General features: G+C 37.9%; 1 protein-coding gene across 1 annotated transcript in view; it reads right to left on the minus strand.

The window, feature by feature from the left end:
- The window catches only part of pcdh11 (protocadherin 11), a 131,612-nt gene that overhangs the window by 38,444 nt on the left and 76,879 nt on the right, over window positions 1-16,289 (minus strand). The window contains exon 6 of the mRNA XM_006781343.3: window positions 6,463-6,661. Within this exon, the coding sequence (XP_006781406.1) occupies window positions 6,463-6,661 (199 nt within the window). The remainder of the gene's footprint in view (window positions 1-6,462; window positions 6,662-16,289) is intronic.

Consider the following 16,289-nt stretch of genomic DNA (forward strand, 5'->3'; position numbering starts at 1 on the left):
CTTGTGTCACTGTGACAAAGATCATGTTCTTTTGCTTTGTTTGTTTCTTTTTATTTGGTGATCTAGTTAAAAAAAAATGCTAAGTGTATGTTGGTTCTGAACCGCTCCAAAGCCCTGGAGCTCAATGAGTGTAAACCAATCATGATCACTTTTGTTTTACTTTCGCTTTATATCACTCTCCCTCTTTGCCTTCCTCCCCTGACAACCAGGCTGTTTTTATTTTTCAAGGTAGAGTTTCCACAGTAACTCCTTTTGCTTCACCATCCACCATTTCAGCTACCTGGGGAAAGCTACCAATAGGTACTGAGGGAAAAAATCCACTCTCCTCTACCTATTTGGGTTGCACAACTGTGCCTCACATTTTCCCTGGGTATGTTGATACATAGTGGCAGACAGAATAGCATAGTGGAAAAAAGGCTTATGGGGAACCAACCTAAAAGGGGATGGTCTCATGATTCTATAGCCACTACATTGTGCAATTAGCATTTATTTCATAGTGAAATTAAATTTTTTTTTTTTTTAAAAATAAGCTGCCTATTGCTTTTTTCACAGATGCTGAAATAAAAGTATCAAAGGATCCAATAATAACACAAACATTTTCTCATTTAAAACAGAAATATAATCCACTACAATAGTTGAAAAAAAGTAAATTTATCCACATAAAGCACATAATAGTTAGGACTTCAAGTCAGTGGTGTACTAAAAATATATCTACCTAATATCTTGTGGATAATATGCAGTTATCTTGCAGCTCTCAGCTCTAATAACATGCTCAACTTTCAATATGTAGAGCTGTTAAAATGTCTTAAATCTACAACTGCCACTCTCGAGATCTTTCATGGTAAGATTTGTCTGATTGCACCAGAAAGCTCCTGTCTCAACTTCACAGAAGACTTTGGCAGGCCAACAAAGACAAGGCCCTAATACTGTGGAAAAGGAGGTTTCTAACATGACACTTTTCAGCTGTTTGAAGGAGGGTGGAGAGAGATTTCTGTGAGCTGAGTTGACTCCTCCAGATCAATAGCTCGTCTCTTTCTCTCTCCAAGACAACTGGTGTGGCATTTGAACCAGATAAAACAAGGGTTCCCCTCCACCTCACCTCTGACAACTGAGCACTTCCACCAAATCCCAGTTGGATGAGAAGGATACAGATGAGTCCATTTAAATCCCCTTTCCGACTCAGTTCTAGACCCCCAGTGATCAGAAAATGCAGAAAAAAGCACCTAAAATCATCTTGAAAGGAAAGGTCCAATCTATGTAGGTTAATATTCTCGGTTGCTTCATTTAGCTCTGTTACAGGCCCACTGGGGCAGCTGTAAAAAAGTTCTGGGAGCCAGAAGGCACAAAGGCTTTTATTTATTTATATCGTGGAGAAATATATAGCAGGAAGCAAACTGGTGCAAATGATGTGAAAGAAAAACTAGTCTGAAGAAGTTATCTTGCAGATTGTGGGATAACGGCAAGAGAAGGAATAGGCTGCATTACCATTTTATGTGCAGTATGAATTAAATATACACACTGCTGCCAGAATAAGTCAGATAACATGACAATATGTAAGGTAATCCTTCTTCCCATCCTTCAACCACCAGCGATGTACCCTTAAGCAAGGCACTTGGGTCTTAATTACTCCTGTGAAGCTGCTCATTTGTCAGCAGCAGATGATGAGATGGGCCGGCAAAAGTAAAAGGTTGCATTGGCAGCTAAAGTAAGTGTGGCATTGCTATCAAAGAGAATGCCTGCTCAGCCAACCTTGCACATAAAAGCTGGAAAAAAAACCTACTCTTACAACAGTTCATCATCTTTCTAACCTGTGGTCAGCCAATTATCTGGCTCTTGCTACAATATTGGACTTTTAACTCTCTGAACAAGGGTCCTCTTCTCCCTTGCATGTCAGCTTAGTCTTTCCCCCTGGTCGCTCATGACATTGTAACACTAATTACAGCTAATTGTTCTATGCTGAATGGATTTAGTCACATTGCAAATGATATGCCATTGGTCAGTGTCACAATGTTTCCACAGAAAAAAATTCAATGGGGAATGGAAATTTGCACAAATGAATGTAATTAAGAAGCACATTCATTACTTCTAATTGCATATGAGAACCCTCAAAGTGAAACTGAGATCCGGCTCATATGAATAATTAATGCAGCTAACTGTACTGAACCCTGTAATGTTGCTTCTGTCACATAATGATGTGCTAAACTATTGCTTTTAATGATAAACTGTAGTGTTATACTTTTTTCGTAATGCACAGTCCCAATCACCCACAAACTTATTTTTTTCCTCATTAAATCCCTTTATTTGCTGGCAGATTGTGTCTAGACAGCTGAATTCCAATCTCAGCACAAGCGAATGGGCGGCCAGACATACTGAGTAGAGTTGGAGGTTAGAGAAGTATTAAAAATTCAAGTGGTACCAACGTGTTTGGCACACTAGATCAAGTCAAGTGGCCTTTTCCAAAGACAAGAAAAGGGCAGTTGTAAATCAGCCAACTGGAAACTCAGTCTGAGAGCCATTATGAAAATTTTGGACCAACAGAAATCAAAGAGTTGAGAATGTAACCCCCAGAAAGTATGAACTTTGCAAGCCTTTAATCAGATTATTTGTCTGCTGGTATCAGGAATTATAGAATGTGCCATAAAAGACCCCCCAAAAATGTTAAAGTAAACATCACACAAAAAAATAATGATTGAAATCTCTGATTTGATGAGTAATTACCTTTTTTTTTTTTTTTTTTAGATTTATACAAAATGCATTGCAGCGCATTCAGAACTGTAATCTTATTACATTTGCAGTATTTAAAAAGGATTGGCTTATTTTAATAGCAGATTTAGATCTTAGACAGACAAGGTGTAAGCTGGTCATTTGAAAGCCATATGCCACAGATTAAGATACGGCACTGTGCTGTGCAGATATTTCATGTTCCTTCCAGAGACTAATGCACTTCGTCGGAACTGCCTTTGCTGAGCTGCTTGTAAGTGGGCAAAAGTACAAGCTCCTAAATCCCTCAACTCCAACAACAGGAGAAAGAAATAAGTATATTACAAATCGTCCAGAGAACAAAATTGTGTATTGTTTGAAAAATGTGAGGGATTTAGACTCAGGGATTTGCTCCCACTTTGCCCCACTTTGTCTGAGGGCTTAGCACTGATCGCTGCTCGCGACATGATGATTCCCATCATTCTTCAAAAGCCTTTCAGGCCATCATTAGTACGACATCTGCTTAACTGCACAGGTTACCACAAAAAAAAGTGAAGCGGATAAAAAGTGAGGTTAAAAATTAACACAGGATTGAAATATTTCAGTGTCCACACAGGTTGACAGATCAAGAGTATGCTCACGCTACCCACAAACAAATCCACATCACAATGTCATTGCCAAGGTGGGTTACATTTTTCATCAAGTGGATACTTTTAGTATTCCAGTTTCAAACACCAAGACACCGTCTGAGTGAACGTGGGTAGATTTGTACCGGAACGCTCAAAGTCACTAGAGGGAATGTTGACTGAAACAGTGGTGTAGATCCCAAAGCAAAGAATTACATGTATGTCCCATTTTGAACTATTCACCATGTTTAATTGTTCTGCTTGTATAGTTTCGCACTTGCCAGCTGTTTGACGTATACAGCTCTGACATAAAAAACGTACGTGCAAATGATGTTAATTAGGACTTTTTATATATTTGTCAAGACAGAAGAAGAACTAACAAAATCTTCGAAATAATGTGTGACAAGAGAGGCGACAGCTTAAGACTGATGGCGGGGTGGTGAAATAAGCCTGGAGGGGGAGGCAAGAACCCATAAAATGAACAGCCGCCTTACTCATAAATAATAGAAACATAAAATGTCATATGAACTTTATATCAAGAGAGGGTGGTCTAATAAAGATGCAGGTTTAAAGAGGAGTTGAGAAATTCATTGTCATAAGAAGGCCACATGGCTTGCCTTTGGCACAGACAATTATTCAGAGCAAGTTGACATTCAGGTTCTAGCTGAAGCACCTTTAAGAAACAACACTGCTTTTGACTCTCGAAATTCTCTCGTTCTACTGTTGCTCGGGTCTTTCAATCTCTCAGCTCTGTTTCTCACTTTTCACTTGGAGTCATTCCATCTCCTCTCTCCTCTTTACACTTTTCCTTGTTCTTTCTGCTTTACAAATTGAGACGACACGATAAGAGATTGCCACTGCCATGCCAGCCTGGTGCTCATTGATAAAACCATATCTAATCCATCTTAGGCCCCCCTCTGTCACCAACACACTCATCTCTGAGACAGTCAACGTGCGCAGGATCCATCTCTCTTTTTGAACTGAGCTGCACAGAGTCAGAGTTTATCTGACTTAACTTCTGAAAGAAGAAAATGGAGCTCGATGAGTCAGGTGAATTTCACTCTGCCTTGAAATGATGTGCGAGTGTGTTGTGTGTTGAATCGGTAGCATCCAAAAGCAAATGAAAAAGTTTTGGTTTTAGGTGGAAATGCATGGTTTATGAAAGATCTATTTTATAGGAATTAAAATGAGATTTTCCTGTAATTTCCTCGAGCTTGTAAACTCATCAAGGTTCTGCTAAATTACACAAGATGCATATTAATCAAATCGCTTTATATGGCTTGCACATTAGCTTTGAAAAGGATCCATTCTCCTCTTACCTGCCTTTACTATTTATCTGTTAGAACTATATTGACTTTAATACAGTATTACGCGTGGCTTTGTGGTCAAATAACTAGAAATAGCTTTTCTAATATCCAACTACTTATATTAGACTCCGATACAGCACTCACTAGGATTTTTCATGCAGCAATTTGTAAAAGTACACATGCATTTATTACATTAGTATGGTCTTCTGTCTAAAGCTAAGACACTTCAACAAATATTACCCCAGAGGGAAAGTGGGTAATAAGTGGAGTATTTGAGCAAGTTTATGAAGTATGAGATGTTTATGTCTCTGTATATTAATGGAATCATGAGCAATTGCCTCACTATTCGAATGAATCACATATGAATCACTACTGTCAACATGGTGAATACATTATAGAGAACAGCTGGGGAAGGAGATGTGCTGCATGCATTTATAAACATGCATGTGTACAGATGTGTGAAAACTGTTTTTTTAAACGTACAAAAATGTCTTGTTATAACTTCACAATCTTGCCATGAACAGAAGGCCATCACCACAATGTCGCCCACTTTGTTTAATACCTAACACAAGCGTTCACAATCACACTCACACTGACACCCAGGCCCCAAACCTGTCAGCCCAGATGCCGGGGAGGCACCAGGGACTCTTGTCTCACTTACAACAATGACACAATGGCTTTACTGCATGTAGGTGTATACAAAGCAATCTATTTTCCAGTGTTCTTTGGATTTTATATGCTGCATAGGAAAAAAAAAAAACTGTCTCACATTTTGACAGAAAACTGAAAATCAACAGAGTGAAGATCTACACCAGTCCGAGCACCAGTCCTGTCCGAAATATACGATGGAGGGTTACATTCAGAAAATAAAATCTGATTCACGTGGATTCACTGGGACCCACAATAGCCTTGTTCATGCTGTCTTGTCATATATGGCAAAATCATTTCAGCAGCATCTCTGGTATGCTGCTTGTGTAAAGACTTTTGATTTACACTGACACTGATGAAAAAACCCGGAGTTTTTTTGTTTTGTTTTGGTTTTTTTCTACACTGTCTTAAGGACGTTTCTTTTTCCATCTGGAACTTGTTTGAGCAACTATTAAAATGTATATGCATGAGGAAGGAGTTGTGTATCCCTGTGTTTAAAAAGGCTTGCTTTATGGAAAACAGCAGTGGGCAGTAAGCCATGGAGTGACAGCTGTCTTGTGAATCATTAAAATACAATTTGGCAACACAGTTAAAACTTCAGAGGAATAATTCCCATTACGTTGTACAGCTTAACACTGGACAACAGTTAAAAAAAATTAACCTTACAAAATAAATTTTAAGTAGCAAACACACTATTGTGCAAATGACATCCTTTTTATTTTATTTTGCTTTCCCATGACAGAATCACTGCTTGTGTTTTTCTTTTCTTTTTTTTAATGAAACCAATTTACTTGCATATTTTAAAATGACTGAGATGGTGTTTGGTTTAATCTGTATAAAGAAAACTGTCAAATATAACACACTAAGAATGAGTACGTAGCGAAATATTAGATTTTTTTTTGCTTGCTTAAAGAATGAACTCACAAAAACAACATGCATAGCTAGTTGTTTTTGTTTTTTTTTTTGTACAAAAATGGCCGCTGGTTTAGTGTTTGCAAAGCTGTGTTGTTACAATTACAATCACAGCTGTAATCTCAGTAAATAATTGTACTGTTTTAAAACACAGATGGCCACTTGTAAATTATGCTGTCAGCCTCAGAAAGCACAAATAATAATAAAAATGAAAAACATAAAAGAAAGGATTTGCCTGCTGTGAGATCTAGCAAAAATATACTACTCACTGGATTCAGGGTCTGAGTTTCCATCTCCCTCGGTCCGGCTGTTAGGTGATGTTTGCTCATAGTACTCCTCTTGGGGGAAGCTAAGGGGAAGAGGCTGGGTGGTACTGGCAGTGATGCTAGGCTCCGGGTCTCCAAGCCCGCTGTCACTGCAACTCTCCTGGGAACCGTCTGGAAGATGGAACGTCACACGGCGCTGGGTCTGAGGCACACCAGAAGATAAGAAATGTTTATATGAGAAACGCTTCTGCCCTGTTAATATGAACATCATGATCATCATACTACTACTACTACTACTAATAATAATAATAATAATACAGAAACCTACATTATTATAGTGACTGTAAGCAGTTTAAGAGGTAAGGGGTGAACATTTTTTTTAAATTTGTAGTTACTCTCATACTAAAGACAGACCTAGACAGCAGATCTTTTAAGTCGGGTAAGACGCAAGGCATCTATCCTGGATCAGACTTGCTCCACATTCCTCAGCAACAAACACCCTGTCACCATTTTATGGTTCTCCTCTCACTCATCACAGCTTAACACAAACAGCCCTTGTTATTAGACCCAGTCGTCTGGCTCAAACAATCTGGCCTTTGTCAAAGCGTCTCAGGTCCTTACGCTTGCTCATTCTCCCCGGTCCCGCATTTTGACGACAACAGCTCACTCTTTACTTAAATCGCATAAATCCCAGACCCTGACATGTGCTGCTGTTAGGAGATAACCTATATGATTGTTTCACCTGTGAGTGGTCGTAAACAATGGGCTGATTGCTGAATGAATAAAACCCACTGTATCGGGTCCAGGTTTTGAAATATCCACCTCTAAGATTTTTACCTTCACCCCATTGCAGGGATGAATGAAATCTCAGTTTTTGTTTTGACTATAGAGAGACTACAGAGTGGAGAAATTACATTGAAATATTGGCAGCAATGCTTCATTGTAGAAGTAGTGTTAAAGGTACTCTTTATAATCCATAGAACAGAGTGAACTGTTTTCTTTTTTTAAAGACTGTTTTATTCAGCAGTGAGGAGTTCCTATGAATACTTCAAAGTGAGATCTGTCTGGAAAAACAAGGACATTTCTTCTACAGAAAAACACTGTTTAAACTTTTAAAATATATCAAAGCTTTGAGCACCACAATCAAAATTCTTCTCACAGCCATTGTGCTGGGGTGAGGGCAGAAATCTCAAAACTATAACCGCAACACTTACTTGAGATTTTTTTTTCTTCTTTGACTGAAGGGGCAAACAGAATAAAAGGCTTTAGTGATTCACTAAACCAGTGTTATCATCAATTGAAACTGTGATTGTTGAGTCCTGTTTCTTCTATTTCTATTTCTTCTATACAAATACAGACCAGACCATTTCATATCAAGATGTTGATTCAATTAACCTTAACCTTTACAACTTAACCTTAACATACGGGTAAGGCTCATGGGTGAGCTTGGTGTTTAGCTAATTATCATTTACACTGTAGGCTTTAGGTCATAGATATTTTACAGTATCAGAGACTAGTTTGCTCCAGTACCAGTAAAATTACACAATACTCAGTAGCCATTTTTTCCAACTATCGAAAAAAAAAAAAAACCACATCACTACTTAAACATAAAATCTTTTGTTATAAAGTAATTTAAAGACACCAACAAGGTGGTGACAAACTTGTTACTTAAAACGTTAACATGATACTTTGTTTATAAGACGAAAAGGCTGAATGAAATGGTTGGTAAGGTAGCCTGCTAATCATTAGCTCCAATATGTTAGCTCATTCATTCATTTATTTATCTTTTTAGCCATTGCAAACATTATAGCCTATGGGACATAACTGATATCATAATGCCAATTCCAAATAAAAAGGTAGTGTGTATTTTATATAAACAGTATAAAAGATGGCCTTAGCTACAGTGACACTGTAAATTGTTGAATGACTCATCACTTAAAAGTCGTTAGCTAACATGCAGTTTCATATCGTAGACAATTATCTATTTTGAAACATAGTAAAGAGTGAGCAAAACACGTACTGTTAGAAAGAGCAGTTTGTGAATTTTACACGATTGCTGGTAGAATAACAGTAGCAGTGGCTACATTGACTCCAGACACGCTCACAAAAGTATGGGTTTGACTATCGTGTAGATATACGCATCCAGAAGAGGAACGCACTGAACACTTTTGCATTTTAAGCTTAACATTATGCTGAAGCTGCAGAAAGGTTGGGTTGCGAGTTACAGTGCAAACTACAATCAGGAGGAACTTTTAACAGTCCTGTTGTGATTCCCCAAACACTCCTCATCTCTCAGTATGCCTACAGACATTAAGCACATAACACAGTGTTTAACAAATGAAAACACAAATAGAAATCTGAAATCAGTCAAAAATGTGTTTGAAATTATATTGTTATTTATTAAGCAAATAACAAACTAAATTTGTGCTTTTATTCACACATTTGAGCCGGCACACAGGACTTCTGTGAGATGCCAGAAATTAATCAAGCATAACAATCAACCATTAAAACTAATTTTTCTGTTCAGGAATGCAAGTAAATAATTGTAATTTGGCACCTTAATCAAAAAATAATAATAATGTGCTTTAGTTTTATTCAGCTGTTTTACAAAACAGCAAATTTGAAAATTCATGGATTACAACAGTTATTATATTTTTGCATTTTAAAATATTTGGATTAAATAACTTGTGTGTACTGGTAGATTAACCATTACAGAAAAATAAACAATGATTTTTGGTAATTACCAATACTGTTAATCTAGGTCAGCTATGGCATAAATCTTACACTGGGTGGTCTAATAAATGTGTATTACACTGTATTACACATTATGAACATATACTGGATGGGATTTAATATTAAGTATAAAATGAATAAACACACTGAGCACTTGTGAACATTGTTTTATATGTGAAACTCTATTCAGACATGTATTTTAAAATTGAAACTTCCACAACTTTAATAATATATAGCCTTTTGAAATCAGATTATTCTGAGACACCATGTATAACAAAGATTTACAATAATTCGTTTTTATTCAGTGTGACCTAAAATGAGCGATTGAGGCCATGAAGTCAGCAGGAAAGTGTTTGTCGAGGTCAAAACAGAAACCTGTTTTTTCTACAGACCTCTATAGCCCCAGAATTCTTTGTGCACCACAGCTATTGTCATCTTAAAATACAGGTTTAAGGTACGGTATTTCAGCATAACAATGCAAAATACTTCCATCCCCGACTTCTACTGTCTTTCGTAACAACAAGTCAAGCCAGCGGCACATCTTCCATGCAAAGTTTTTTTTCTGTGGTTCATATAGTTCAGTATATAGCATATAAGAGTAGACATGAACACATGTTTATGTTCAAGATGTATGCTGTCCCCATCGGTTTCTGAACAATAGCAGCATATGTACATTTGTTTTCTTTGATTTTTTTTTTTATCTGTGACACTTAAACAAAAATAGTTTTTGTTTTTTTAGAATTTTGGTATTGAAAAGTTGCACAGGAATGGGTTCTGGTCACATCCCCCTAAGGCAAGGGTGTCTAACATAAGGCCCTTAGTGTTACAGCTTTTCTGATTGATATAGACCCACACCGTCCATTGCCACCCATACTACACCGAAGCACACGAACATTTTCTGTTAACTATTGAAAACTCTATAGTCTAAATTCATAATTACAGGCACAATGATCAATGTCTTCTGTAATGTTACATGTTTATTGTGTTTCACTGGTGCGACCCACTTCACATCGAAGTGGGCTGTATGCGGCCCACGATGTAAAATGTGCTGTCCTTAGTCCCCTGCTCTAAGGACACCACCAATGACAAATACAGAATATTAACACCCAGGAAGAAGTGACAGCAACACTTACTCATAGACGAATGAGTATAGTGAGATGACATTTCCAAGGGAAGTCTATGCCTAAATGTTTTTCATGACTTGTTGGGCATATCTAGTGTTTCTCTTCTTTTACAGTAACTCCATAGTGTATCCATCTTTAAACTGAATAACTGAGACAGTGACCTTATATTGGCAAAATGTTTTGGGTGTCTCAGGCCTATTAAATATGGCATTATTTTTGTGCCACTATTCTGAGCAATGTGTTGCTCGCGCTCTCAACAGTTCTGCCCGTGCGCGCTCAACTCTTTCTCTACACCATTATATTTGTGCCACAAAACCAGCCAATCACAGACTTGGATGAACAAAAATCTGATTGGCTGTTCTGGACTCCAATCAGCTCGAAATGACTAAATGCAATATCCCAGAATCCATTTTGTCCAAAACTCAAACGAGGCTTATCACATATTTGCATAAGTGCTCTAACGTTTTCGGAGATGCCTGTTACCCACCAGCTGACCGGGTGGTCACTCGGGTTAAACATAATATATAAAGCTGAACTGACAAAAAATCACCGACTACACCACCAGGTATTATAGGAAAAACCATAAAGCCTTTGAACTAAAACAAACGCTGTTGTGACAGTGATGTACACTGTCTTGTTGGTATATATGCATGATTTGATTTGATTTGTATCACCTTCATGTTTCCAAACCGATATCTCGAGCAGCAGCTTTTACAGCTGTGGCTCCAGCAAACATCAGCTGATACTAGAAATTAATTTTAAATGAATTCTAACAACAGCTGATCAAGCTTAAACGTGATGCTGTTGTTGTTTAGCGCAACATCCGCTGGTTTCCTGTTTCTGGCGCAAAGTGGGAGATGAACAAACAAGAGAGACGATCAGGTGATCATTGATCAGTTTCATGATTGAAGTAGCAACAGGAGAGGGAGGGGAGAGAGAATGAGGGGAGAAGAGGCAGCTGTGCAGCGTAAAGACAGAATAACTCCAGCTTTGTGTCTTTTTTATTCTAGCTAAAGTCCGGGACTAATCGCGTTCCTTTTCCCTGCAATACTGATGTATTGTAATTGGTCCAGCCCAGAGTTGATCATGACCAACTGGCTAATCCACCACCTTTCATTGTTTATACCGTTACAAAAACAAACAAACATAAAAATGAAAAATCACCATCAGCCCACCGGGCAAATGTCCGGTATGCCGAATGGCCAGTCCAGCTATGCGGTCAGCTGGTGGGTAACAGGCATCTCCAAAAACGTTAGAGCACTTATGCAAATATGTGATGTCTTGATAAATCGAGCAAATATTTGAAGTTTACACAGCACCATTCTCGCATGAAAATATCTTAAAAGTTTATTTTGTGACCCAGAAAGAGTAATATTTCAAACTCCGCCACTCTGTGTTCCTCCGCCACTGCCTCGTTTGAGTTTTGGACAAAATGGATTCTGGGATATTGCATTTTGTCATTTCGAGCTGATTGGAGACCAAAACAGTCAATCAGATTTTTTTGCATTCAAGTCCGTGATTGGCTGGTTTTGTGGCACAATTATAACGGTGTAGAGAAAGAGTCGAGCGCGCACAGGCAGAAATGTTGAGAGCGCGAGCAACACATTGCGAGCGAGCGCAAATGCAAAAACTGAGCGAGAGGGGCTGCTATTGTTTGTGTGTGTGGATAATAGCAAACACTGAAATACATTTTTTGCACGCAGGAATGAATTTTGTTCACTCAAATTCAGCTTTTCTTCGCTCAAAATAAATTCCTCTCAAAATGCAACACTTGCACCTGCAAACTTTTTTTTACGTGCGCTCAGAATAGTGGCACAAAAATAACGCCATAATTAAATTACTTTTCCTATATAGGGTATCTGTAAAACTTGTAATTGAGACTTGTGCAGTACAGGTCCTGTGGTATATGGGATGTGTATTAACAGGTTGAAATACTGTTTGTCCTAGTTTTCCCTCTCACCCAATTTAGACACAAAAGAAGTGGAAACGTGTGTGGAGGCTGAGACTTTGATTTGTAAAGTCTTGGGGATCACAGGAGTGTGGGCATTTTCTTCTCAACAGTACAGGCCTCTTTGATTTCTCTGGAGGTTTACAGAAGTTTATGTTATGACCTTTCTTTGGAGCTAACAAAGAAATACACTCTGTACAGTATCTCCGTTAACATGTTTGCTAATCTAACAGAAAGAGAACTACATGGTTAGAGTCCTGTATATTGTGGGCAATCTTTAGACTCTACAGACTTTTATATTTTTACTTTCATAAAAAAATTGTTTCCTTTACAAAGACAAAATCAGAAATGAGGATATCTGAGTTTGATGCAGCCGTGGTGAAACACAGTGCAGTCTCTGTAATATAGACTGCAGCTTGAATTTATGTCTACACATGATTCCCTCAGTAACATCATACTGCATCACGCTGTATAGAGGCATAAAACGTATAAAATATAATTACGCCCTCAGCTTCGGTTATTGCGGCGAATTTTATTCATCCCATTATTCAAACTGATAAGATTTTTTTTTTCCGAGAGCAAATACAACTGGCACAAATGACTATCTTGATTTTCCATTGCTATAGCAACAAAAGCAATATGCATGTCCTGAATTAAAAACATCATTAACACTTGCGCCTTTAAGCTCAGGAGAAGCTACGCACACATATTTTTCCATAGTCACCACAGTGTATAGATGAAGCACTTATTGTTGTTTGAAAAGTCTAAATAAGGCAAAGGAAACAGAGGAGAGATGGAGAGCGAACTAAAGTCTGGCTCTAAATAAGGACAAGCTGCCAAAAACAAAGTGCACCAAAAAGCTTCATTTAAAAATTATTAGAGTGGGCTGCCTAACCTAAATCCTCACAATTAGCACCCTGAAAGCACAAACTGAGTGGTTTCAATACTGTGATGTTCAAGCAGTTTGTTAAATACTCTTTTTTTTTTCTCTCTTTCTTGATTCATCTGGAACCCGAGGCCTCAAATCCTGCTCTCCGTTTGTGCGAGTGTGTGTGAGAGTTTGAGTGTGCGTATGCCCTTAAAAAGACAGATGAGAAATAAGAAGAAAAGACAGAAAAAAGGGGGCATGCAGTCAAAGAAACAAACAGCCAAACACACATAGCCGTCAACTATTGTCTGACATAAAAACTCTGAAACAAAAGCGTTTTGTTGGAGGAATAATGTATTTGTTCACATCCGCTGCATTCATTTCTCAAATACATAAAAACAGAAGACGTAGGACTAAAATCAATCTTGTTTTTATTGCACGTGGCGGGAGATTCTCTGGTGGCATATATTCTACAGCACATAGCCTTTTTTTTCTCTCATGGTTTTATTCATTTTCTAAGACAGAGCAGAAGAAGAAATACCTTGCTGGCAAAATTATATAGTTCTGTGTGCCATGTTTGCCCACGCTTTCAAGTGGTCTAAATATCTACTTGTTCTCAAACAGCGTTGGCAGCTGTTTCTCAAATTACTGGAGGATGCACGCAAACGCAATGTCCAGGTTCCAGCAAAAGAAAAAGCCCACTTACGGATGGTTGGCAGCTTTACAAAAAAGCACGCTTTCTCTCCACATGATTCTAATTACTGAAAACTTGCTTCAACAATGGCTCCCAGAATCTATTAGAACAAACAGCTGCCCGTGACAATTAGGACATAATCATTTTGCATGAGGGAGTGTCTTCTTTTTTAGACTGTTGTTTATTCAGGCTCCTTCAAGTTGATGCCAGATGTTAAGAAAAGCCTAATTCGATTTCATGGTGCCCTCGCTACAAAGTCACTCGGAGCTACAATATTAATTACAATTAAATACCATTAATAGGTCTTAAATAAATAAAAGTTTTGCTCCCAGAGGTAATGACTAATGCGAATAAAACATTAATGTCGAAAAACAAACACCACAAACAAAAACAAACATTCACCAAGGAGTCAAGGTGAGTGTTTTGCTAAGCATAATCACTTATTTAAAGAAGCTGCCAGAAATCCATAAAGCAAAGACAAGCTGCTGTAAGAGATATCAAGACCAAACAAAGCCCGTTCAGCCAGATAAAACACTGCCTTGAGAAGTATGTACACAGAGATAAACGAACAGGAGACGTGCATGCCAAGTTCTACCATATAACAAGCTCGAAAATCCAAAACCAGCCCTCTGGAAACCACCCTGGCAGGGATGAATTCACGGGTTACTGGATTATAAGTCGGCTATATTTAGATAGAGAAGAGGGGAGACCAAGTGGTTGCCACCTTGTTCTCTGGTAGTCTGCAGCTCTATGGCTTTTATTATTACATATACTGCCCAACCCAACTGCCGTTCTCTCAAAATAGCAAAGAAGTCAGCGGTGCACAGAGAGGGACTTGGCTGACAACCACCTTACTGAGTGATAAACAGAGACCACTTAGGAGTGAATCAGGGGAGATTGGCTCCGCCATTTCAGATAAGGATCAGCTCGCGGGCACACCTAGACCTGCATAAATCTGTTCAGAGGAGATGGCGATTTGTCATGTCACACGTGTCTTATGTAGAGTGAAAAAAGCAGCTATACAGCAATGGCAAGATCCAAAAAGCAGTGTCCTGCATGTCCCAGTGTTGCTTGAAGGTGGTGCAACACTGGCAATAAATAAATAAAAACCAATGTGGTTTTAGGTATTTCTTTAGTCCTTTCCTTGATATTTTTTGTACATGCTGTTCCAGTTCTGCCTATTATGTGTAAGGTGATAGGCCTCTGCTTGTGAGATGATGAGTTAGCAGGAACACACAAGAAGGAGGTGATTCTAGCAAGTGGGCTGAGAGACTACTGGGTGGTTTTTTTGACTGTCATCAGTCTTTGAGTCATCTGCTGTTATACACTGATAATTCTGATATTCTTTGTGTGACACTGTTATGACAAAACATATAATATCTCCAGTCCTGCCAAACTGTGGTCTCACACTGAAATGTGAAATGTCACCAACACGATGACTTCAGTATGAATAAGCAACAGATGTTATCAAGAATTCTGACTGTGTAGTCAAAAAACTAATGCGAGAGTTTAACACAAGCATTTTCTGCCGCTTAACATTATGCTGAAGCTGCAGAAAAGTTGGGTTGCGAGTTATTGTGCAAACAGTAAGGAAGAACTTTAACAGTCCTGTTGTGATTCCCCAAACACTCCTCATCTCTCAGGATGCTTACAGACATAATACAAATCTATTAGACTACCTGTCATAAAACATCTGAAATCAGATGTGTGTTTTATATTGTCATTTATTAGGCAAATAACAAACTGAATTTGTGCTTTGTGTCAGAAATTAATCAAGCATAACAATCAACCACTAAAACTAATTTTTCTGTTCAGGAATGCAAGTAAATAATTGGCACCTTAATCAAAAAATAATAATAATGTGCTTTACTTTTTTCAGCTGTTTTATAAAACAGCAAATTTGAAAATTCATGGATTACAACAGTTATTATATTTTTGCATTTATTATTGCATTTGATCATACATTTACCATTACATTGTATTGTTATTACCAATAGTCTTAATTCAGGTCAGCTATGGCATAAACCTTACAGTGAAGCATTATGAACATATACTGGATGGGATTTAGTGATAAATGAATAAACATGTCACTCTGTCATGTATCCAACAAACAACTTTTAAAGTAATAAGATGATGCTTTTCAATACTTATGACATTATACTGTTGTCAACATGAAATTTGACAACATATTTCAGCCATTTATGGAGCCTGATGGGGACACTGGAGGACAAAATATTACTGCATGGCAACAAGTTAGTTATTTGTGATCACAAGATCAATAACTTGTGGCTAAGAGGCAGTTAGGAATACAGATATGATAACTAAATTGTTGCCATGTCTTATTAATGCCTGGCCACAAGATACAGAATCTGTTGTTTACTGACAGCATCAGGCGAGCTCTTTAGGGAAATTATCACACATGAAGCATCTATAAATTTGATTTAATTTTGTTTTATTTTAACC

The sequence above is a fragment of the Neolamprologus brichardi genome, chromosome 2, assembly GCF_056152115.1.
Source record: "Neolamprologus brichardi isolate AB-2024 chromosome 2, ASM5615211v1, whole genome shotgun sequence".
Taxonomy (NCBI): domain Eukaryota; kingdom Metazoa; phylum Chordata; class Actinopteri; order Cichliformes; family Cichlidae; genus Neolamprologus; species Neolamprologus brichardi.